Raw genomic sequence first — 25562 nt, forward strand, 5'->3', positions numbered from 1 at the left:
GCATTCCCTTTGAAATCTGGCACTAGACAAGGATGCCCTCTCTCACCACTCCTATTTAATATAGTACTGGAAGTTCTAGCCAGAGCAATCAGGCAAGAAAAAGAAATAAAGGGTATTCAAATGGGAAAGGAGGAAATCAAATTGTCTCTATTTGCAGATGACATGATTGTATATCTGGAAGACCCCATCATCTCAGCCCAAAATCTCCTGAAACTGATAAACAACTTCAGCAAAGTCTCAGGATACAAAATCAACGTGCAAAAATCACAAGCATTCCTATACACCAGTAATAGACTTCAAGAGAGCCAAATCAAGAACGAACTGCCATTCACAATTGCTACAAAGAGAATAAAGTACCTAGGAATACAACTAACAAGGAACGTAAAGGACCTCTTCAAGGAGAACTACAAGCCATTGCTCAACGAAATAAGAGAGGATACAAACAGATGGAGAAACATTCCATGTTCATGGTTAGGAAGAATCAACATTGTGAAAATGGCCATACTGCCCAAAGTAATTTACAGACTCAATGCTATTCCCATCAAGCTACCAATGACCTTCTTCACAGAACTGGAAAAAAACACCTTAAACTTCATATGGAACCAAAAGAGAGCCCGCATAGCCAAGTCAATTCTAAGCAAAAAGAACAAAGCGGGAGGCATCACACTACCGGACTTCAAACTATACTACAAGGCTACAGTAATCAAAACAGCATGGTACTGGTACCAAAACAGAGATATAGACCAATGGAACAGAACAGAGGCCTCACAGGAAATACAACATACCCACAACCATCTGATCTTCGACAAACCTGACAAAAACAAGCAATGGGGAAAGGACTCCCTGTTTAATAAATGGTGTTGGGAAAACTGGCTAGCCATGTGCAGAAAGCAGAAACAGGACCCCTTCCTGACACCTTACACCAAAATTAACTCCAGATGGATTAAAGACTTAAACATCAGACCTAATACCATAAAAACCTTACAAGAAAATCTAGGCAAAACCATTCAGGACATAGGTGTAGGCAAGGACTTCATGACCAAAACGCCAAAAGCAATGGCAACAAAAGCCAAAATAGACAAATGGGACCTAATCAAACTCCACAGCTTCTGCACGGCAAAAGAAACAGTCAGTAGAGTGAATCGGCAACCAACAGAATGGGAAAAAATTTTTGCAGTCTACCCATCTGACAAGGGGCTGATATCCAGAATTTACAAAGAACTAAAGCAGATCTACAAGAAAAAAACAAACAAGCCCATTCAAAAATGGGCAAAGGATATGAACAGATACTTTACAAAAGAAGACATACAGGAGGCCAACAAATATATGAAAAAATGCTCATCATCACTGGTCATCAGAGAAATGCAAATCAAAACCACATTGAGATACCATCTCACACCAGTTAGAATGGCGATCATTAAAAAATCGGGAAACAACAGATGCTGGAGAGGATGTGGAGAAATAGGAACACTTTTACACTGTTGGTGGGAATGTAAATTAATTCAACCATTGTGGAAGACAGTGTGGCGATTCCTCAAGGACTTAAAAATAGAAATCCCATTTGACCCAGCAATCCCATTACTGGGTATATATCCAAAGGATTATAAATCATTCTACTACAAGGACACGTGCACACGAATGTTCATTGCAGCACTGTTTACAATAGCAAAGACCTGGAACCAACCCAAATGCCCAACGATGATAGACTGGATAGGGAAAATATGGTACATATACACCATGGAATATTATGCAGCCATCAAAAACGATGAGTTCACGTCCTTTATAGGGACATGGATGAACCTGGAAACCATCATTCTCAGCAAACTGACACAAGAGCAGAAAATCAAACACCGTATATTCTCGCTCATAGGCGGGTGTTGAACAATGAGAACACATGGACACAGGGAGGGGAGCACTACACACTGGGGTCTGTTGGGGGTAAATGGGGGAGGGGCGGGGGGTGGGGAGGTGGGAAGAGATAGCATGGGGAGAAATGACAGATACAGGTGAGGGGACGGAAAGCAGCAAAGCACACTGCCATGTGTGTACCTATGCAACAATCTTGCATGTTCATCACATGTACCCCAAAACCTAAAATGCAATAAAAAAAAAGAAAAAAGAAAAAAAAAAAAATAAATGCAGTGAAGTAGTAGCAATGGCCTTAATTGGGCTAAGATTTTATGAGAAATTTTAATTAAGTAAATAGAAAGCACAGGACATGCTATTTTAAGATTAGGGCACATTTCTTAAAATGTGGCCCTGAAATCTTTTGCATCAGAGTAATCTCTGATATTTGATAAAAATGTAGATTTCCCAGCCTACTAAATCAGAATCCTAGGATGGGCCCCAGTAACGTATATTTTTAAAGATAAACCCCTGGTAATTTTCCTGAGATTCTCTAAGAAACACCAGCTGGGGAGGTTTGAGGTTTAGAAATTCTTGTATGTGATCTTGTCTGCTCCAATGTTAATAAGTAGAATTATAACTGGTTTTCAATTGCATGAATTCAAAATACAAAATACTTTGCTTCTTAGATAAATCAGAATTGGAAGATGGAGCCTACTTACTGCTTTTCTGTAATCTTGTTAAAGAGGTTTACATTTAGAATTTACTGAAAGAGCAGATACCAGTGGTCAGTAACATTGCTAGGAATAGTGGTAGGGTGAGTGTATAGGTGATATGCTCTGGCTAGAAAACAGCTGTTACTAGTTCCATTTCTTCTAGGGTATTCTTTAAGGTGGAATGCTTGCTGAAGTCAATGTACATCAGAGTCCATAACTCATAATGAATTAGGCTTCCTTGGGGAACTGTTGTAACCTGGAGCATGAGCACTAGCCAGATACACCTGTCACTATGTGGCATGATCTGATTGTGTCCCCCAAGGTTTATATGTTGAAACTGAGTCCCCAAGTGATGGTATTTGGAAGTGAGGACTTTAGGAGGTGATTGGTCATGAGGGTGGAGCCCTCATGAATGATATCAGTGCCCTTATAAAATAAGTTCTACATTTGCCCCTTTCACCATGAAGGTCAAAGTTAGAAAGTCCTATCTAGAAGGACACAGGCCTTTACTAGGCACTGAATCCGCCAGCACCTTGGTCTTCGACTTTGCAGCCCCCTTAACTGTGAGTAATACATTCCTGTTATTTATAAGTTACTCAGTTTATGGTCTTTTGTTATAGCAGCATAAATAAACTATGACACTATGTGTCTGGAAGATGTAAACAACTTGAGAGCTTTGGTTTGTCTTACGTACAGTGGAGATAATACTAGGACCAAATTAGTGATGAAATAAATTGTTGCAAAATATTTAGCACAAGCTATGTTATCTTGTAAGCACTTCTAAGTGTTTACAGTGGTGACTTCCCAAAAGCTCAGCTGCAAAAGTTTGGAAGTCAGGCTTTTCTAGTCTTGGAAGACCATGTTACTTATCAGACAAGCCAGAGATTTTGAGTAAACCCAATTCTTGAGGGGAGGGAAGTAGAAAGGAAGAGTAGCCAAATGTGTTAATAGTCCTTCATCTGAGCTAGATTTTTAGTATGTTGGTTTCATGGAAAATCCAAACCTAATGTCATTTATTGAAATTCATCCTCTTGTGGATGGTCCAGGACTGAATTGAGTTATGTAAAATATCATTTGTGGAGTGATATTCACTTGTATACCTTTTCAGTTCAAAACAAAGTCAAAAGTCTCTCTCTCTCTCTCTCTCTCTCACACACACACACACACACACACACACACACACACACAGCCTTAACCCTGGCCACCTCCACATTATTTTTGGAATCGCATATTCTGTAAAACAATTTGTTTCTAACAAATGTCTTGGTCTTTATGATGGTCACTACTATGAAACACATTCTACTTTACACTTTCTTGCCTTATACATAAATATTTCCCAAGTAAAATTACTTGTAACACTTTCCTTATTTAAATGTGCATTGGCTAAGTGAGAAGCATCTCTACAGATTGCTTAATTTTAGGAAAATGACTATTCCCCAGAAACATAAACAAGTCAAATCAAGATAGTTACCAGGAGCAGTTCTTTATATTATCCAGTTGCACAACACACTTCTTGAATAAATGACATATCCTAATTTAGGATACATCACCAGATTCAAGTCAGAGAGTATCCTCTGCCAGTCAATAAGAGTGCGGGTCACTGGAAGATCCCTTCGTAGAATTTTTCTCAGGGCTTCATTGGATAACTCCTGTAATTCTTCCAAGACTGCAGCTTGAAATTTGTTCTCCTGCTCTTCCACAAGCCTTGCAAAACTTAGAGCCAGTTGAGCTTGGTTAACTATTTCCAAGCTTTCTTTCAGGTCCTTGGATATTTCAATATGAAGGTTGACACACCTGAAGAAGTGAGCTTGCACATATATTCTTCCTGTTACTTGGGTTAGAAATGGGTTAACTTGGAAAATCCATTTGGATTTCCAAAGTCCATTCCAGCACTCTCCCGTTTCATAGTTGTGGTCTTCAATGCAAGCTATCAAGTACTCCTTACTTTTGACAGTTTTTCTCAGCACATTGCAGTTTCCTTTTGGATAGTGGTCATTCACATACAGTTTTAAGGCACACAGAACAACAACTCTCAGGTATTCTGTCTCATTCCGAATGATACCATGACTTTGGATGTCTTTCAGCTGATTTTGAAGCAGGTCATATTTGAAAGAAAGTTTGCTTTGATAGTCAAAAAATCGGAAGTCACCCATTACATTGTGGTGAGACAAGAGTACTGGATTTCCATCGATGCTGAGTGGTACGGAATATTTTTGGCAGTGTTGGTGGCCTGCACATTCACCTTGATGGTGCATAAGTTTTTCATCACGGATAAGCAGACAGAGATCATCAAAGGCATTTACAAATTCCCCCGGAGGTGCCTGTATTAACAGTCTGCGAATTACTCTTTCCTTGTCCTTCCTGCTCAGCACGCTAAGTGCCATGATTAGTTGCAACAGAAGCAAAGCTTCTGAAATAAAGAGTGTTCAAAGGATAAGAAAACATTCCATGAGACACCTTTCCCATCAAGGTGTTAACATTCAAGCTGAAGATTATTATAGCCACCCATGAAAGCAGGCAGTCTGGCAAGCTCTGAGCCTCCTGATGAGGTCATAAAGTAGCTTTCTCTATGCAGTGGGGAACCTCTGATGATATCACAATGGGCATTCAGACCAAAAGAAAAAAATGACAGTCACCTGATAGTGTGGTGCCCAGCTAACCAGCTGTACCTATTTTGAAGATTTTAAGAACTTTGCCTCCTGAACAGTCTTCTTCAAAAGTGGTGTGTCTCTCTGTGCATTATATGTTGTCAGGGGTCTAGAGAAGCAGCTCAAAATTTCTAGAGTGACAGCACTTTGGAACTTCAGGAATCACAATGGTGTTGATTTATACTCAGGCTCTCAGAATAGCTGCCCAAACCCACTGCAAGTACATTATGATGAAAGGTTTGAGGGGTTAAAACAAAATAGTAAAAATTAAATGAGATACAATGACAGTTCATGGAAAAATGCCAGACATCAGAGAAAGCTGTGTTTATAAACAGTGGGTGTAGAGACAGAACTCAAGAAGCTGAAAAGTTTCCAGGGCAGGGTAATGCAGGTACCACATCTTGCTTACTGTTTCTGTGGCTAAGTGTGAGCTGGCTTCAAAGAACAAAGGCAACAAACCACTATGTGTTCTCTGCTTTCTCCCTAGAAAAGTGGTAACAGCTGATGAGTACCAAGAAATTATTTTCTGCAAAGGGGCAAAGTTAATTGTATTTGGAACCCGTGACAGCATCTACTGGAGAGAGACTTCTAAGCGAGGAGAAACGGCTCTACAGGTCATAAAACTATGGAAACGAGATATCCATTGAGAAGTTCTTTCTGCCCCTCTTCTCCTTCCTCCTAGTTATCCTCTTTACTTGATGCTGTTATTCTTTTTGAAGAGTCCTGAATTTAAGTCCTCTTCATTTAAGTCGAACTGCTTGTTCCATGTCTGCTCTGAGCTTTTCTAAGTTTCCCTACATTCTGGTATCTTTTTCTTACAAGGACATGAGCTTTGCTGTATTAAGTCATAACTATTAAGTTTAAAGACATCTCAATAATTTGCTCTAACAATCTGAAACTCAGTTTTGCATATTTTTTACCCATACCTTTTATGATTTTAGTGATAATTGTCATTATCTCATTTCAATCTTAGTATGGAGGTGTCCTAGTTTTTGTAGCTTATCTGTCTATGATAAGTAAGTTTTTTGTTTTTTTTCTCTTTTATACCCAATATACACTCAGCATGGTATTTTTGATGCTTTTTGACGGTACTTAAAATGTTGCTTTCTTGAGTGTGTGTGTAGCTGGGCATATGACTAATCTATTAATAATAATTTTATCAGTCATGGTTACTATTTATTGAACACTAAGTAGCAGCGACTATGTTCGGTGACATATTAGGAATTCATCTAATGCTTCTACCTTCCTTAAGATTCAGGGTAAATTTGCTCACCTTTCTGGAAGAGAGAACTAAAACTGAGAGAGGTCGGGTGAGAGGTGATATTGAAGTCTAGCTGCCTCTCAAGTTCGTGCCTTCAGGCCATATATTATAGTAATGTTTTAATGTATTTTCTAAGTAATGACTTTGCTTCTCAAATTTAATTAATTTTTTTTTATTTTTACTGTGCTATGCCCTTTCATAACTTTACTATAGCATAGTAACTACTTAATTTTGTTTTTTTAAAATATTTACATCATATAATTATCCTGTAATTTAATCATATTCTTTAAAAATAAAAACAAGTACAGTAAATCAAATGTTTCTTTAGGAATTTTAAATACTCAATGACTTTCTACGAGAATTTCCTTAACTTTTTTGTTCTTCATACGTGGTTTTTGTCGAAGATTCAGGATGACTTTAGAGGTGGAAAAATTAACCTAGAAAAAACTCACAGGTTACTTGAAAAATTAGATATTCGGTGCAGTTATATTCATGTGAAAAATATTTTTAAGGTAAGATGATATCCACCCCCTGCCTATCCCACCCTAGGAGGAACTTAATCCAATGTGAGTAAATGTCATATAAAAATTAGTCTCTTAAGAAGAAAAGGAATTAATTATATTGTGTATTTACAAACAATATGGAGAACATTTCTGTAGAAGGTAAAATTAGCTATTGAGAAAATCTGAAATAATGCCAGGATATCAGTTTAGAATAATTTCCTGAGCATACAGGAATGCTTACATCAAACCTAAGACTGGATCAATATAATAATGGTAACTGGATTAGATGTTAGTGATTTATATAGAGAGTGGAGAATAAGCCCAAAGTTATCAGAAGGGAGGAAATAATATAGATTAGCACATAAATAACTAAAATAGAAAAGAAAAAATTAGAAGAAATTGAGGAAACTAAGACTTGTTTTTTTTTTTTGAAAAGTTAAAATTGACAAATAGTAAGATTAAGAAAAAAGAAAGAAGACTCAAATAAAATCAGAAATGAAAGTGGAGACATGACAACAGATCTCACAAAAATGAAAAACCCATAGAAACTATTATGAACAATCATACACTATAAAATTGGACAATCTAGAAAAAATATAGAAATTTCTAGAAACATACAACCCATCAAGGCTGAACCAAGAAGAACTAGAAAGGCTGAACAGACCAATAACAAAAAGGAGACTGAGAGGCTGAGTGCAGTGATTCATGCTCGTAATCCCAATGCTTTGAGAGGACAGGGTGGGAAGATAACTTGGGGCCAGGAGTTTGAGACTAGCCTGGACAACATAGTGAGACCCTGTTTGGAGGGTCTCACTGCCTAATGAAGAAAAGCCCAGGGCCAAATGACTGCATACGTTAATTCTACCGAAGATTTAATGAAGAATAAATACCAATCCTTCTGAAATGCTTCCAAAAATAGAAGAGGGAACACTTCCAGTTTTATTTTATGAGGTCAACATCACCCTGATACCAAAGCTGAACAAAGATACCACTAGTAAACAAAACTTTAGGCCAATATCCCTGATGAACATAGATGCAAAATTCCCCAACAAAATAATAGCAAACAAAATTTATAGCACTTTAAAAGGATCATATTCCATGTTCAAATAATATGTGTTCAGGGAATGCAAGGATGGCTCAACATACAGAAATCAATCAGTGTGACACACCACATGAACAGAATGGAGTATAAAAATCACATGATCATCTCAAAAATATAGAAAAAGCATTTGACAAAATTTAACTCCCTTTCATGATAACTCTCAGTAAATTAAGTATAAAATGAACTTAAAACAATAAAGTCCATATATAAAAAGCCCACAGATTATATCATACACAATAAACTGAAAGTTTTTTTTCTAAGATCTGGAAAAAGGCAAGGATGCCCATTCTCACCATTTCTGTTCAAGATGGTACTGGAAGTCCCAGCCAAAGCAATTAGTCAAGAAATGAAAATAAAAGGTAATTAAATTGTAAAGGCAGAAGCAAAATTATCTCTATTTACAGATGGCATGACCTTATAAGTAGAAAGTCCTAAAGATTTTGTCAAAAAATGACTAGAAGCCTGGATGTGGTGGCTTACACCTGTCATCCCAGCACTTTGGGAGGCTGAGGCAGGTGGATCACCTGAGGTCAGGAGTTTAAGACCAGCCTGGCCAACATGGTAAAACCCTGTCTCTACTAAAAATACAAACATTAGCTAGGGGTGGTGGTACATGACTGTAATCCCAGCTACTTGGGAGGCTGAGGCATGAGAATTGCTTTAATCTGGGAAGTGGAGGTTGCAGTGAGCCGAGATCACACCACTGCACTCCAGCCTGGGCAACAGAGAGAGAGTCCTCAAACAAACAAACAAAACAAAATTTAAAAAACCCAAAAAACTACTAGAACTATTAAATTCAGTAAAGTTGCAATATACAAAATTCGTATGCAAAAATTAATTGCATTTCTATTAATTAACTATGAACTATCCAAAAAGAAATCAAGAAAACATTTCCATTTACATTAACATTGAAACAATAAAATACTTAGGAATAAATTTAACCAAGGAAGTGAAAAACTGGTACATCAAAACTGTAAACCATTGATGAAATAAACTTTAAAAGATACAAATAAACAGAAGGATATCCTATGTTCATATATCTATATTACCCAAGATGATCTACAGATTAAATGTAATCCCTACTAAAATCGCAATGGCATTTTTGTTTTGTTTTTACAGAAATATAAACAATCCTAAAATTCATATTAGAACCGAAAAAGACCCTGAATAACCAAAACCAATCTTAAAAAAGAGAGTAAAGGTGGAGGCATCACAATTTTTCATTTTCAAATATATTTGAAATAATTGAGGCAGTATGATAAGAGTATTAAAACAAATATAGACCAATGTAACAGAATGGAGAGCCCAGAAAATAGGAAAAGAGCTTTTTGACATTGGGCTTGGCAAGAATTTCTTAGATATGACTCCAAAGGCACAAGTAACAAAAACTTGTCTAAAAATAGACAAGTGGGATTAAATGAAACAAAGTGGTTCTTGCACAGCCAAGGAAATAATCAACAAAAATGTAAAGCCAATTTACAAAATAAAAGTATTTGCAAACCACATATCTGATAAAGGGATAGTATCCAAAACTGAATCCCACAACTCAATAGAATAAAAACCCCAAGTATCTGATTAAAAAATGTGCAAAGGGATTTGCACATTTTATAGCAATATAGACATTTCTCTAAAGAAGCTATACAAGTGGTCAACAGGTATATAAATAGGTGTTAAACATCACTTATCATCAAGGAAAGGCAAATCAAATTACACGAGATATCATCTCATACCTGTTAGAAAGCTTATTATAAAAAAGTTCAACAGAAAAGTGTTGGCAGGAATGTGGAGAAAGGGAACCCTTATATAATATTGGTATGAATGCAAACTGGTACAACCACTATTGAAAACAATATGGAGGTTCCACAAAAATTAAAAATAGAATTGCCATATAATCCAGCAATTTCACTTCTGGATATATACCCAAAGGGATTGAAATCAAGAGATATTTGCACTCCCATATATATTGCAGCATTATTTTACAATAGCCATGATATGCAAGCAATCTAAGTGTCCATCACTCATCCTGAAAAAATAAAGACTATCTTGTTATTTGTGACAACATGGATAAAACTAGAGGACCTTATATTAAGAGAAACAAGCCAGACACAGAAAGACGAATACTGCAAGATACCACTTACGTGAGGAGTCTAAAATAGTCAAACTCATAGGAGGAGAGAGCTGAATGATAGTTACCAGGGCCGGGGGAGGGGAAAACAAGGAAGTGTTAGTCAAAGGGTATAGTTTCTGTTATATAACACCAACAGACCACAGTGAGCTACTGAACAGTGTAGGACCTGTGATAACACCGTGTTGCATATTTAAAAATGTAAGAGGGTAGATCTTAGATTGAGTATTCTTATCACACACAGAAGTAATAAAGAAGGTCAGGATGCAGTGGCTCATGACTGTAATTCCAGCACTTTGGGAGGCTGAGGTGGGCAGATTGCTTGAGCTCAGGAGTTCGAGACCGGTCTGTACAACATGGTGAAACCTTGTCTCTACAAAAATTACAAAAAAATTAGCTGGGAGTGGTGGTGCGTGCCTGTGGGCCCAGCTACTTGGGAGGTTGAGCTCAGGAGATAGAGGCTGCAGTGAGCCTGGCACTGCTGCACTCTAGCCTGGGTGACAAAGAGACCCTGTGGGGAAAAAATAATAAAGAGGGCAGAAGGAAACTTTATGAAGGAATGGATATGTTTATAGCATAGATTGTGTTGATAATTTCATGGCTGTATACTTAACTCCAAATTCATCAAGTTGTATACAAATTAAATATAGTTTTTTGTATGTCAATTTTACCCGAATAAAGGGATTTACAAAACCAAGAGGGAATATGTAATCTGAAAACATTTTATTTCACCTACTCCCTAAAAGAAAATCATCCAAAAATTATCTTTGTTTGAAGAAGAACTAGTAGGAGGGAAACCTGGCTCCATTCTGTGACTAGATGACAGAAGGATCATTAATAAAATTAGGAAAAGGCATTTCAGCTGAACTTTATACTAGGATGACAAATCTCTTGGAGAATCAGACAGGAAAGCTAGACTGACCAATCCAGATTGTCAGTAACATTAAAATCCGTGTATTATTTTGTTTTTTGAAAGTAAGTACTCAGGTAGCACAATCTGTGTTGAAGTTGTTATTGGTAATACAAACTGGGAAGGGTCTGACATTGTACCCTCCTTGGAAGCTAACAAATTGGCCTGAGGTAGCTTCATGGAAGCTGGTGGAAGCAGGCTTGTGGGTCAAAGAAAAAAGACAGCTTATTATTCACAGAAATGACAGTTGTCAGAATATTCACATTTTGGTGTTATTTCCCCAAGCCCCAGCTTTTAAAGTATGGTATGAAGAGGAACAAGTGACACACAGTGGGTTGTGTTATAGAATAGGTACCATAAGCCTAAACCTGGGTCTTTTATGGTGGGCAGTAAGCCCAACTGAGTTTTCCCTGTAGGCTGTCATTATCATTATTATAGGGAGCAGTAAACCAAACTGCTTTTCTTCTCTGGAAGGAGACCCTATCTTTACCAAAGCCGTTCGCTATTCCAACATCCTTGAAAATCTAGTATGGAAGAAAGGCAATGAATACCTCTGCTTAGAAAACACACAGAAACACAAGAGACCTATGGAGAATTGTCTTATAACAACCACTTCTCTCAATAAGATTTATTCCCCAAGTTTACAAACCGCAAAAAGGAGGTTAAAAAAGAAAAGCTGTGCTTCTCAGGAGACTGCATGCAGTAAAAGATAAACGTTTCAGAATTGTTTCTTTGAATCCAGTTAGTGCGTGCATCCATAAGCTAACAGAATTTTAGTCAATTCATGGCTAATAGCACATTCGAAGAATACAAGTTTTTATAAAAATTTTTACATGTAGGATTTTTTTCTCCAGTAGAATCATCCAAAGGGAGAAAAGCTTTTGCTTCTCAATTTAATAAAATTTATATTAAAGACAAAATAAAGACAGTAATATATTGAAATCTGTATCAAGTGTGAAACGTTGTAAATATTATTCAGTGATTATCAGGTTGCTTTACATTATCTTCAGGGCAGAGATATCTGAAGTGAAGTTTAGTGAATTGCATGCCATATTTAAAAGCATTATGTAGAATGCTCAACCATTATAAAAGTACAGAAATGGTTCACTAATTGAAATGTATGATTAGGGACATGAGCAGGCCTGAAGATCTATTGGTGAGCAAAGCCTTTTGGGAGTGGCTATGACAGTAACACTAATTATAAAAATTAGAGAGGCAGATTTTGCTAAGAATACTTCAAAAACCTCCTTAAAATAACTGTATGTACTTTTGTAGCATAAATTACATAAAACGAGGCTGATAATCTTGATAAACTATTCTTATCCATTAAAATAATTCTATAACCACTAATATAAAACTTTATCACCTTAGGCTAAATTGCCATATATGCATTAAAATGTTGATTAAGTAGAGTGCTTGGAGAAGGTGTATTGGTTAACTGTATTTTATGGATAGTTGAAAATTAAGCTTCTTAAACATTCAACTCATTTGCTTCAACGCTTGTTGCTAATTTTGTCTCACTTTATGGATGCACCTTTTGCAAGAGTAAAAAAAAATGAGTACTTATAAATCTTTCGTGACCAAAATCTTCTAGTGTCTTAGAGCACTAGAGATTCTTGGCTCTAATAGAGACTATCCCAGCTGTTTAGTACTTGGTAAGTTAAAAATCTCCCTGAGCAAATTTCTTAATCCATAGAATGGGGCTACTAACATAGTTATCTCACATGATTGTTGTGGATAGTAAATAAGGTATGTATATGAATGTACCTAGTAGCAGGCATGACACAAAGTAGGTACTCAATAAATATATGTAGAAGGAAGCTGCATCAGTTACATATACAAAATTGAATTACATTTATTCATTTTCTAAGTTGCTGACAAATTCTGACATGAATTTATTTTCTTACAAGCTGACATTTTATTATAAATTTGAGTAAAGAAAATATAACTTTATGATCTTGGCAATGTATTCTGTGCTTCTTTCTACAAGATTAATTATTGATTCATGGCTTGAGCAGCAAGTCTCTAAGATTTAAAAATCTCTTTACTTAAAAAATGTATTGCTTTTATCATGCAATAGTCTTTATAGCATTTAAAATATTTTACAGAAAATATTATTAGATTACACTTTTGATTGCTGGTTGAGTATGAAATAGTATCCTTTGCAATTTCAGGATTTTTTTTATAGGATTTGCCCTGTCTTCAAATTCTCTAAGGAATTAATAACCAGTATTAAATCTATAGTATGTGCTGACACTCTGTTGGAAACTGTGAATTGTAAAAAATGAATAAAGTGTTCTCTCTCTTTTTTAGGCAGAAAAAGAAATGCAGAAATTACTGTTTTATAAGTAGCTTATAAATCTCATGGGTAATGCTAACAGGGAATCTGAGAAAAGACTATTTAATTTGGGCTTTTATAGAAGATGCTGTGGTGGAAGTGGCATTCTTGCTGGACCTTAAAAAATAAGAAGCAATATATGTGGAGTATGTGGAAAGAGTGCATGGAGAATAAAAAGTAATTAAACATGACTGGATTAGAGAATGCATGAAAAGATGTGACAAGAAAGTGCTGCAAATGACAGTTATAGTCAGATGATGGAAACCTTGAATGGTAGACAAGAAATTTAGATTTCATTTTGTAGGCAAGGGGTACTCACTGAAATTTCTTGAGTAAAGAAATATTACGTATTCTAGGATAAATAATCTGGCACTAGTTAGAATGGATTGGAAGCTGGTATTCAGAGAAATAGATTATTTCTCTACTGACTCTACCCTATGAATCTGCTACTGGAATCAACTCAGCCACTTACATTTTGTTGGGTTCCACCTAAAGTTTATGGTTTCTTATCTTAGTTAGTCCTCCGCAATGTAAACTTCAAAAAAGTCTCATCTAAAAAATAAATAGCACCATATCCTCTTCTAATGTCACATTCTCTGTTTTAACAGATAAATAATCATTTACCTTTATTTCTCCACTTGTTCAATGATCCATTGCAATCTGTTTTGCTTTCACACCTATTTTGAAATTCTCTTTAGCTCAAAAATGCTAAATCCACTGGTTATCCTCTCTGTGTATTTCACTTAACCCTCTTTTAAAAAAAATTTCCTTGTTCTGACTTCTATGACATCATTCTCTCCCAATTTTCTCTGAAAATCTGTGACCACTCCTTCTCCTTCTGTCCTGTGACCATTCCTTCTACTCTCCTCCTAAAGTTGAGCTCTTTATTTCCTTTATTTTTACTTTACAAACATTTCCTGAACTATCTTATTGACTCTCAATGGCTACTTCTTAAATAGGAACAAGTCCCAACTTTTCTATCCTGAACCTCAAAGACATGGAAATGGCACCATTTGTTCATCCTCTGCCATAATCTAGGCACTGATTAGGTTTTGTTCCCATTTTATTAAAAGCATGTAAGGAAATTATTATTAGCTTCTTTTTACACATAAGGAGATTGAGCATAAGAATGTTGATATAATTTCTTCATATCTCACATAACAGTAGAAACTCATGTCTGGGTCTATCTGACTCCAAAGTTCTTATTGCACTTTCTTCTATAGCATATTGTTTTCCTCTATCCCTACCCCAAAACCATTTGCCTACTGCTGTCTCTGCTTAGATGTCTCGGATGTACTTGAAATTTAATGCTTAAAGTGAAACTCTTCTTTCCGTCTACAATTATCTTTCCATCTCTATTTCTTTGTTTGGTGATAGCAGTACCATTCTCTTAGTTCTCCAAGCAGAAATTAAAGAGATTTTCAGACTCCTCTTCTGACCCTATCTTTTTAGGTCCACCAAGTCAATTGCTCTTGAACTACTTACTCTTACTACTAATTGTGGTCCTCAGACCAGAAACGATGCTGATTGCATTTCAACAAGTCCCAGGGTGACTCATGTACATCAAAATTGGACAAACCCTACGGACTGTTTTTTCTTTTTAATCCCAACACCTACCTTCTATACTGCTGCCAGAGTAATCTTTCTAGAACAAAAATCTATGTGATTTCTTTCTTAACATGCATCAATAACTCCTTGTTCTTTCCAAATGATGTCTTAAGTTTCTCAGTGTGACTTCCGAGGACCCCTGGGATTCAGCTGTACCTCTTGCCTTATCTGCTCCCGCAGCTTCACTAACATTCTCTGTAATTACACTCTTCTGTTTTGTACTTTGTACCTTCATTTGCTCTGATCTTAACAAGTAGAATTAGCTCATTTCCTCCTTAATTGCAGGCAAACATCTTCCTTCTCATCTCTGAAGACTCAGCTCCAGGATCACTTTTTCTATAAAGATTCTCTTTTCACCCTCCAGGAAGAATTGTCCAACTTTCCTTATTGTGTCCATTGTCAGTAAAATTTATTTTATTTTTAAAATTAAAAAAAAAAAAGAGTCAAGGTCTTTCTCTGTCACCCAGGCCAGAATACAGTGGTATGATTATAGCTAATGGAGCCTTGGACTCCTGGGCTTAAGGGATCCTCCTCCCTCAGCATCTAGAGTAGCTGGGACTACAGGCATGCACCAATGCACCTGGTTAATTATTTTTATTATTTTTAAATTTAGAGACAGGTCTTACTATGTTGCCCAAGCCGGTCTCAAACTCTTGGCCTCAAGTGATCCTCCCACCTTGACTTCCTAAAGCTTGGGGATTACAGGTGTGAGCCATTGTGCTCAGCCACAAAGTTTACATCTTGGCACCGATACACTTCCATGCCTACTTTCTTTTTCTAGACTATATGCTTCAAATAGGGCTCTGACAGTGTGTTACTTTTGCATCCTTATTACCCAGTATAGTATCTGACTCATATATTTGTTAAGGAGGAAAGGGCAGAATAAAAGGAAAAAGACAAAATTGTCTAACAATTTGGTGTCAGAGTTTGGGAAAAAAGAAAGTGGCAAGTGATATCATTTCCTGTACTATAATTTGAATTTAATTAGGCTTTATTTTTAACGTCATTTTAGATACAACCAACTTTAAAATGCTGTATCTTACGTTAAAAGTAAATTCTGTTTTGTGCTCGCCTCAGCAGCACATATACTAAAATTGGAATGATACATAGAAGATTAGCATGGCCCCTGCAAAAGGATGACACGCAAATTTGTGAAGCATTCCATATTTTTATGGAACCAAAAAAGAGCCTGCATAGCCAAGACAATCCTAAGCAAAAAGAACCAAGCTGGAGGTGTCATGCTATCTGACTTCAAACTACACTACAAGGCTATAGTAATTAAAACAGCATGATACTGGTACCAAAACAGAGATATAGCCAAATGGAACAGAACAGAAGCCTTAGAAGTAAAGTCATGCATCTATAATCATCTGATCTTTGACAAACCTGACAAAAATAAGCAATAGGAAAGGACTCCCTCTTTAATAAATGGTGTTGGGAAAACTGGCTAGCCATGTACAGAAAGCTGAAACTGGACCCTTTCCTTACACCTTATACAAAAATTAACTCCAGATGAATTAAAGATTTAAATATAAGACCTAACATCATAAAAACCCTAAAAGAAAACCTAGGCAATACCATTAAGGACATAGGCATAAGCAAGGACTTCATGACCAAAACACCAAAAGCAATGGCAACAAAAGCCAAAATAGACAAATGGGATCTAATTAAACTCCAGAGCTTCTGCACAGCAAAAGAAACCATCATTAGAGTGTACTGGCCACCAACAGAATAGGAAAAAATTTTTGAAAGCTACCTATCTGACAAAGGGCTAATATCCAGAATCTGCAAAGAACTAAAACAGATATACAAGAAAAAAAAACTCCATCAAAAAGTGGGTGAAGGATATGAAGAGATACTTTTCAAAAGAAGATATTTATGCGGCCAACAAATGTATGAAAAAGGCTCATCGTCATTGGTCATTAGAGAAATGCAAATCAAAACCATATTGAGATGCCATCTCATGCCAGTTAGAATGGTGATCATTAAAAAATCTGGAGACAACAAATGCTGGAGAGGATGTGGAGAAATAGGAACACTTTTACACTGTTGGTGGGAGTGTAAATTAGTTCAACCATTGTGGAAGACAGTGTGGCGATTCCTCAAGGATCTAGAAATAGAAATAACATTTGACTCAGCAATCCCATTACTGGGTATACCCAAAGGATTATAAATCATTCTATTATAAAGACACATGCACATGTATATTCATTGCGGCACTGTTTACAATAGCAAAGACTTGGAACCAACCCAAATGCCAATCAAGAATTGACTGGATAAAGAAAATGTGGCATATATACACTATGGAATACTATGCAGCCATAAAAAAGGATGAGTTCATGTCCTTTGCAGGGACATGGATGAAGCTAGACACCATTTCTCAGTAAACTGACACAAGAATAGAAAACCAAACATTGCATGTTCTAACTCGTAAGTGGGTATTGAACAATGAGAACACATGGACACAAGGAGGGGTACATCACACACTGGGGCCTGTTGTGGGATAGGGGTTAAGGGAGGGATAGCAAGAGGTGGGGACACTGGGGAGGGATAACATTAGGAGAAATACCTAAAGTAGGTGACGGGAGGATGGAGGCAGCAAATGGCCTGTATATAAACAATCCTGCAAGATCTCCACCATGTACATCAGAACTTAAAATATAATGAAAAAAATAAATTCTGTTTTGACAAATCAGCTTTCTCATCACATTATTTAAGTAACATTTCATATTTTTACTAGCAAACTGAGCACTGGAAATGGAAAATGGTGACAACATGGAAAGCCTTCATTCTGTTTTCTGAAAGTGTACACTTGAAATGACTATCCTTTTTTTTATTAAAAAAAGAAAATTACCAGGGGAAAGTGTGAACGCAGTCCCCCACTACCACAAATTATGCAGTTGAGTTTCCCACATTTGGGGAAATTGCAGGGGTCAGCACATCCGGAGTGCAATGGATAAGCCTCGCCCTGGGAAAACCACCTTCATGATCGTGGCATCTCCCCTGCCAGGTTGAAATGACTATCAATAGAATTATTTTGTATTCTTTTTTCCTTATTTATTCAATCCTTCATTTAAAAGTATAGTAGTTAAGCTCCTGCACTAGGGTAGGTCCAGTGGTAGGCATTGGGAATAAAAAGAATAAAATTATCTACCTGCATGATTTTCATGTCTTGAAGTATATGGTATATTTTTAAATATACAAGAGATTAAATGAATTGTTTGGGAAAGTGCTTTTTGTAATGCTTTGCAAAGAATAACTTTTTTATTTTTCTAAAACAGGAGAAAAATGGTTTTATTAATCTTATTTTATGTTACACTTTTAATGATTAATATGAAACATTTTAAAGATGGTAGTGAACTCTGAGGTGGGGCCTGAGAATTTGCATATCTTCTGGAATATGCATTTTTAAATCTCTTTTCCTACTTAACTCCTATATCTAATTATTGTTTAAATGCACTTATTTCATCAAATTCATAACACTGTTTGGGTGGTAGCCACATTCTGAATGTCTTCATTCAGGCACTTTTGTAAGACCTGAGGATACAGGAAACAAATGACAAACTCACTGTCTGAGGCAATTTTAGAATAAATATGGAAAAAGACTGTCATTCCAATTTAATAAGCCCTATGAGAGAAGAAAGTGGAGTCTTTTAAGAACCCAGAGAAAGGGTATCTAATACAGCCTGGGAAGGAGACACAGGATGCGACCCAAGGGAGATTTCTAGAGTGGGTGACACTTTTTCAAGGATTAGTAGCCATTGGTAACTTAGAAAGAAAGAAGGATATTCCAGAAAGAAAAAAAAAATCTGTATCATAGCAAGAGATGGTTTGGTACCTGTGCTGCAACTAATTCAGAGCACCTGAAGTGTGAGGTGAAAGGAAGAAAAAGAGCAGAAATCGTCCGTGACATTTTAGATGGCCTTGGATGCTACACAGTACAGTTGGGGTTTTGACTTGAAGACAAAGGAGGTACATTGAGAACTTTAAGACAGCGGTGAGATGGTCAGATTTGCATTTTACAGAATTTATTTCTGCATATATACTGTTAATCTGTGTAATGATATACTGACTTTCTTTCTTCCAACTGCTCCTCTGGGTGGTCTTAGAGTTAGTTAAAAATCCTGGTTACCCATGGGGCTGGGGACAATTTACCTAAGATTTTTGAGCTTCAGTTTTCTCTTATAAGGTAGTCTAGTACATTGGCAGTCTGAGCTGCTATCACGTGTCTCAGCACTCAAATTGCATCTTCTTTCTCATTGCTTTTCTTCTGTTTCTCTTGATTATGAAGCTACCATGTCCTGTTTTTCTTTCCCATGGTTATTTGCTCCTTGTTGCTTTCCTTTTCCTTTTCTCTTTCTACTAAAATTAGATCTTCCCTTCTTCAGTCATACAACTCTCACTATTTTGCATGGGTTTCATTTTTTGATAATTTGATTAATATTTGACTTTCAATTCTTCTTTGATTTTGATCAGTTATAGCGATTCTTTGGATTTGTGGAATTTTGTTTGGACTTTATATCTCCAAATCGTTTTAGTATAAGACGGCAACTTTGACCTTTTAGAAGAACACGAGACAAAACAAATTATCAGGACATTTCAGATGACCAAGCTTATACTCTGAAAGTAATAAAACTTTCATTACTCAGTGAATAATGTATATTTTATTTCATGCTGCTATTCAGTAGAAGCATAATTTTTTATTTATATAATTTTCTATAACCAGAATTATCAGGAATTACAGGCATATTTTAAACTTTTACTAATTTGCTTAAGATTTATGAGAAATAAAGAGTGGAACAAGGCTAAAACGAAATTAATTCTGTAACATCCACTTCCATGGATCTCCAAATCCAGAATTAAAAAAACAGTAAGTTGAACCATGTTAGTTAAGTAAGGCAATTAACAATATGCATGAATTACTTTAAGACTATAGAATTTTAAGGCGCTATGATTGTTTAAGAAGCTCTGGAGACGCAGCATCTGATTTGACAACCACAGATCCCACCATGATACAATGCCCTGTCAACATATGCTTCTCACGTTCAAGCTGTTTACAATGTAACAAGAGAGTCAAGATGTTATAAAAAACATTTTTTTTTTACAAATTAAATCTCCCTCTAAGCTGAACTTCCTGTTTCCCAGTTTTTTGTTAGTAATGCTATAGTTCTACTAGTGTTTCTAATGCTTCCTGACCCCAGTCATTCCTGAATTCTTTATCTAATTTGTCTAAAATTTCAATGTGTTGAATCCTCCTGAATTCCCCTTTCGTCATTTCAGGGAGATCTGTTCTTTAGCATCTATTCACCACCTCCCACTTCAATTTCATCTTAACTGATCTCTTACCTGCAGTTCTCCATCTCTTCCAACTGGAAATGGACTACTAATCAAACCAATCTTCTATTTTTGCTATTCATTTTCCTATTGAGAAATCCACATTGTTCTGTTACTTTTAATAACTGGACCCAGCCAATTTTCTTGCCTTTTCTAATAAAGCTCAAATATGAACTTTTTAATCCACTCTTTCTTATCAGAACTCATCTTGTTTGTACCTGCCCCAAATTCTTTAATGATTACTCAGACTCCATTTCTTTAAGGTATTGGGTAACTACTACAGCTTCTGTAGTTTACAGTGATCTTGAATGTGTCTGACTCACTCTGACATATATGGTCCAGGCTACACACCAGTGGCATGAGATTACACATGGCCTGGTATGGTTTTATGAAAGAATTGAAGTAACGTAGAATACAAAAATGAAATGTGAAACTGAAAGACAACCTGGAATCCTCATTTTCTCCCACACTCCTTTCTTCATCCCTGTAACCAGTGGGTTTCAAGAGTTAACTACTCCCAATTTTGACATCACTCCATACAGTTTTATATATTTTATCTTCCATAAGAATCTAATGTAAGTTTCATCTTCTTTCAAGTATAATTATTATATATTACATAAATACTCCGATGTTCACTTATGTATTTTTTATACTCACACTGTGAGCCCACCAGTTATTTTTTTTAGTAGGACAATGACAAGCTGAAACAAGGAAGAATCACCATAGAAGAATTTAGAGCAATTTATCGAATTATCGCACACAGAGAAGAAATTATTGAGATTTTCAATGCATATTCTGAAAACCGGAAAATTATTTCAGAACATAATCTGGTTCAATTTCTGACACAAGAACAATATACAGTTGAGATGAGTAAAACTATTGCTTTTGAGATCATTCAGAAATATGAGCCTATCGAAGAAGGTATGTTTGCATTTCAAAGTTTTATCAGAATATTTATATGTGAAGTATTTTTTCTTTTTTTTTAAAAAAATATTTTAATGCAAAGTATTTTTATGAATTACGGTTATCAAATTATAGTTTTTGAATGGGTAAAATTTCCTTGGGAAATATATTTTATAGAATTTCTACTACCTTTTAAAAAGTTGTGCTGTATAACCATGACATTCTTTCCTATACACTGTTCAGCTCCTTCCTTTTAACTGCTTTCATGTATCTCTCAAGTGTTCAGAAACAAGCTTACAGGTGAAAATAAGACAACTATTCTATTACATGTGCCTTACTAGAAGAAGAAAGTATCTTAATCTCATGAATAAGATAAAACTTCAGTTATAGGTAGTTTTCCATTTTAATGTATTATGTTGTTGAAAATATGTGTGAAAATTAAATGAGGTAAATGAAAAAAATTCCAAGAACAAAATATTATAAAATGATTAATTTTCCTTTGTTTATAAATATAATTATCTACAACATTTCATATATATATATATTTGCTTTTTCTTCATTTTTGAACACTAAGTGATTTGGTGACTATTTAGGCTAATGATCTGTCATAGATTTTGTGATCTTTGTTCCATTTTTCAATGGGTAAAAACACTTCACAGTTTTTCATTTATGTTCATTTTGAAATAAAATAATAAACATGTAATACAGTAAATATTCATATAATTGTACCAAAACATTATTAAAGCACAATGTTTAACCTTACAGAAATCAACTGATAGAATAGCTCAAAATATTCATCTAGCAAGGGGAGTATGAAAGTTCAAGTTTTGCCTCTGAAAGTTGGCTCAGGCTACCAGTGTTTAACACATGATAATGTAGGTTCTAACAAAACCAAATTTATTTCTGCATTGGATCATACATTCATAATTCATTCAAATATTTATCTGTAGTAACCAAGTATGGTTTTTGGGGGCTGGAGCAATAGTGAAGAACAAGGCAATTAGGTCTTGAATTCCTGATGGGCTGGAGAAAGTTGACAGTAAATAATGAAGCATGTAAAAGGATAACTTAAAGAGTGCTAAGTGATATGGAAACAGCAGGGAAGGTGAGAGAGAATAAATGACCTGGGAAGCTTAGTTCAGGTTGGGTGTTTAGGAGAATCCTCTCTGAGAGTGTGAGATTTGAGCTGAAACTTAAATGGCAAGGACAGACAAGTTATGTGACAAAATGGGAGAAGTGTCTAAGGTCCAACAAAGGGAAGCACTGGACCTGAGTTGAAGAACTGAAGGAACAGAAGGAGGACAGTGAGGTTAAAGCCTTGAGAATGAGTGGGAAATGAGTTTGGAGACACTGGCAGAGATCAAACCATATAATGTCTTGTAGGCCACAATTAAGATTTTGGCTTCATGACTCAGTGCCATGCAAAGATTTTGGAGGGTTTTCAGCATTGTAGTGGCGTGATTGAGTGCAGTGTTAGTGACAAGTTGGTCTGAGCACCATTAAACTTTTGCAGGTTTGCAGCAAGGTAAAGAGCTTGCCCCAGGATATTAAGTGAATGTAGTATATAGTACATACTTAGTACGTACATACTATATCATGAAGCAGACCTGATGAGTTCAGCTTTTTTTTTTTTTTTTTTTTTTTTTTTTTTTTTTTCAAAAATAGCAAGACTTTTTCTAAGGAAGTAGTGCATTGATTTATGTTCTGGCTCAAGCTCTTTATGTCATTGCCAACTGGAAACAACCAGTTTATAGATGAGCACTTTCAGTAGCACTGATCTAGAGAATATTACCAAAAAAATTACTTTGGCACTGTCAACTTCAGGTGGTAAATTAAAAGATACAAATGAGATATTGGGATGGTGGCAATGACACTTTGGAATTGTGTTTGCATTTTAACTACAATATTACACTGTTCATCCACTTCCTCTTTTGAGCCTTCACCTGCCTCAAATACTCTCAAACACAGCCAAGACCTTGCATTTCATTTATATGATTATTGATCACTTTTGTGTCTTATTAAGGCCAATTTGACTTATGATCTTACAGTTCCAAATGCTACCAAGCTCCTCAGCCTCATCCCTCATTAGTATGTGACATGTACCAAATGAAGTTTTAAAAAATCCATGTGATTAATCCTCATTTCCAACTGGTAGTTTTTCAGGGGACAAAATGAGTTTATTTTCTATTCTATTACTGACGATGTTTATTTAATTATTAAATAGTTCAAAAGAGCTAAGCCAATTACTGCTAATTAAAGAGAGAAAAATAATAAATGTATGCAAGTCATTACTGTTACAATACATGATTCATTTGCTCCATACACTTCTATCTTCCTACATTTACATGAATTTGAAATAGAGGGTTTGTATGCCTATAAAAATTTTATGTATTTTCTTCTAGCTTTTATTTTTTTTAAACCAAAACAGTAATAGCATTTTGAATGCTGTCTTTTTCACTTTTACGATGTCATAAACATTTACTTACGTCACTATATTTTTATGATACATTATTCTTAACGGCTGCTTAGTATTGTATCATATTTTGGGCTTTAATTTGTTTATTCTCTTGCACTTATGTTGCTTTTATAAATAATGCTAATGTGAGCATTCTTGTACATCACTGTCTGAGTCTCTGCTTCTAAAAGATAAATTCCTAGAAATAAAATTCTCTGCCAAAGATCACATTCTAATTAAGTGAATGCTCATGTCACCTTTTCTTTTTGGTCAAAATGAACTATCAATCGCAATAAGAGCAACTAAAAATTATAGAGTAGATATATAGGGGTAGATCCTGTTATTACCCCCATTCCACAAATAGGGAGAGCTTAGCTAACATACTCAAGGTCATATAACAAGTTAAATTGGATATGAGTCCAGGCTGTCTCTTTCCAGAGCCAGTCTTCTGCTTAAATTAATATTTTGGTACATATCATAGTAAGTAAAATGTTCGGAGATTAATTACTAAAGATGATCATATGCAAATGACCCAGCAATTCCATTTCTAGACTTGCACCATATAGAAATGTGTATATATTTGCACCAAAAGACATTCACTAGTTATTTTTGGCAGCACTATCTGCAATAGCCCCAAACAGGAAATTATCTAAATGCCTATCAGTGATAAAATGAATAAATTGTGGCATTCTCATACAATGAAATACTGTAAAGTAATGGGAATGAGCAATGTATAACTACATGCAACTACAAGAATAAATATTTAAAACATAATGTTGAGTAAAAGAAACCAGGTACAAAATATACATATTGCCTGAGTCAATTAAAGCACAACAACCCAAGAAAAACTAATCTGTGCTTTTAGAAGTCAAACCAGTGGATATACATGGGTGTGGTGACTGGAAAGTTCTTTGACCTGTGTTCCAGTTATCCAGACGTGTAGCTCGTGGAAGCTCATTGATCTATAATACATGTACTTTTCTTGTGTGTATTTTCAAATCTTAAAAAAATCAGATATAATTAAAATATTCTTTACTTGAATGCCAGTATGGAAGAACTAAAGGTTTTACTACAAACTTTTTCCCAAACAACATAGAATATTAATATTAATTCTAAAGAACTATTTTAGAAACATTCTCTACTACTAAGTTTACAAGTGAGATGTATTTTTTTATCTTGCTAATGATATTTTTACATTCTTTTAACTTATTTTATTTTCTCTTTTTAGCTAGGAAAGCACACCAAATGTCATTTGAAGGTTTTACAAGATACATGGATTCATCTGAATGTCTACTATTTAAAAATGAATGTAGAAAAGTTTATCAAGATATGTCTCATCCATTAAATGATTATTTTATTTCATCCTCACATAACACGTATTTGGTATCTGGTCAATTAGTGGGACCAAGTGACCTTTGGGGATATGTAAGGTATTTGCTTTTTTTTTTAAAATTATACTTTAAGTTCTGGGGTACATGTGCAGAATGTGCAGGTTTGTTACATAGGTATACACATACTACACTCATCTGTGCACAGGCAGATAGATAATGACCAGGTAAAAAATGTTTTCAAGGACGAATGAATCATACGGAGAAGATGAACTAAGGTAATGTGATAAAAAGTGACTGTGAGGGTGTTACTTAGGTTAAAGTTGTCAGAAAAGTCAAGAGGTGAAATTAAATAGTTGTGGCATGAGTGATGATAGAGGAAGCCTTGGAAAGATCTAATAGAAAGGTCACGTTAAACAGAATACGTGCATGACTTGTTTAAATGAGAGAAAAATGGCAAATATGGCTGGAGACAAGTCAATGGTG

General features: G+C 35.5%; 2 protein-coding genes and 2 non-coding genes across 4 annotated transcripts in view; 2 read left to right on the plus strand and 2 right to left on the minus strand.

Moving 5' to 3' along the window:
* Nucleotides 1-4025: 4025 nt before the first annotated feature.
* On the minus strand, nt 4026-5095 carry CAPZA3 (capping actin protein of muscle Z-line subunit alpha 3). The gene has a single exon (XM_003934585.3). It carries the CDS (start codon nt 4943-4945, stop codon nt 4046-4048), a length of 900 nt encoding a protein of 299 aa, XP_003934634.1. The 5' UTR covers nt 4946-5095; the 3' UTR covers nt 4026-4045.
* Nucleotides 5096-6853: 1758 nt separating this feature from the next.
* Nucleotides 6854-25562, plus strand: part of PLCZ1 (phospholipase C zeta 1) — a 50533-nt gene continuing 31824 nt past the window's right edge. Inside the window, exons 1-3 of the mRNA XM_010345131.2 lie at nt 6854-6982; nt 21080-21311; nt 24977-25178. Of these exons, the coding sequence (XP_010343433.1) occupies nt 21257-21311; nt 24977-25178 (257 nt within the window). The 5' untranslated portion in view covers nt 6854-6982; nt 21080-21256. The remainder of the gene's footprint in view (nt 6983-21079; nt 21312-24976; nt 25179-25562) is intronic.
* LOC120360795 (U6 spliceosomal RNA) lies at nt 16121-16227 on the plus strand. Its single transcript, XR_005577214.1, has one exon. It is a non-coding gene; the product is annotated as a U6 spliceosomal RNA (small nuclear RNA).
* LOC120360786 (U1 spliceosomal RNA) lies at nt 17911-18074 on the minus strand. Its single transcript, XR_005577206.1, has one exon. It is a non-coding gene; the product is annotated as a U1 spliceosomal RNA (small nuclear RNA).

The sequence above is a fragment of the Saimiri boliviensis genome, chromosome 7, assembly GCF_048565385.1.
Source record: "Saimiri boliviensis isolate mSaiBol1 chromosome 7, mSaiBol1.pri, whole genome shotgun sequence".
NCBI lineage: Eukaryota > Metazoa > Chordata > Mammalia > Primates > Cebidae > Saimiri > Saimiri boliviensis.

Bases quoted from the DNA above. Each gene is read 5' to 3' on its own strand.
- CAPZA3 (XM_003934585.3), bottom strand. From the start codon at position 4,945: ATGGCACTTAGCGTGCTGAGCAGGAAGGACAAGGAAAGAGTAATTCGC.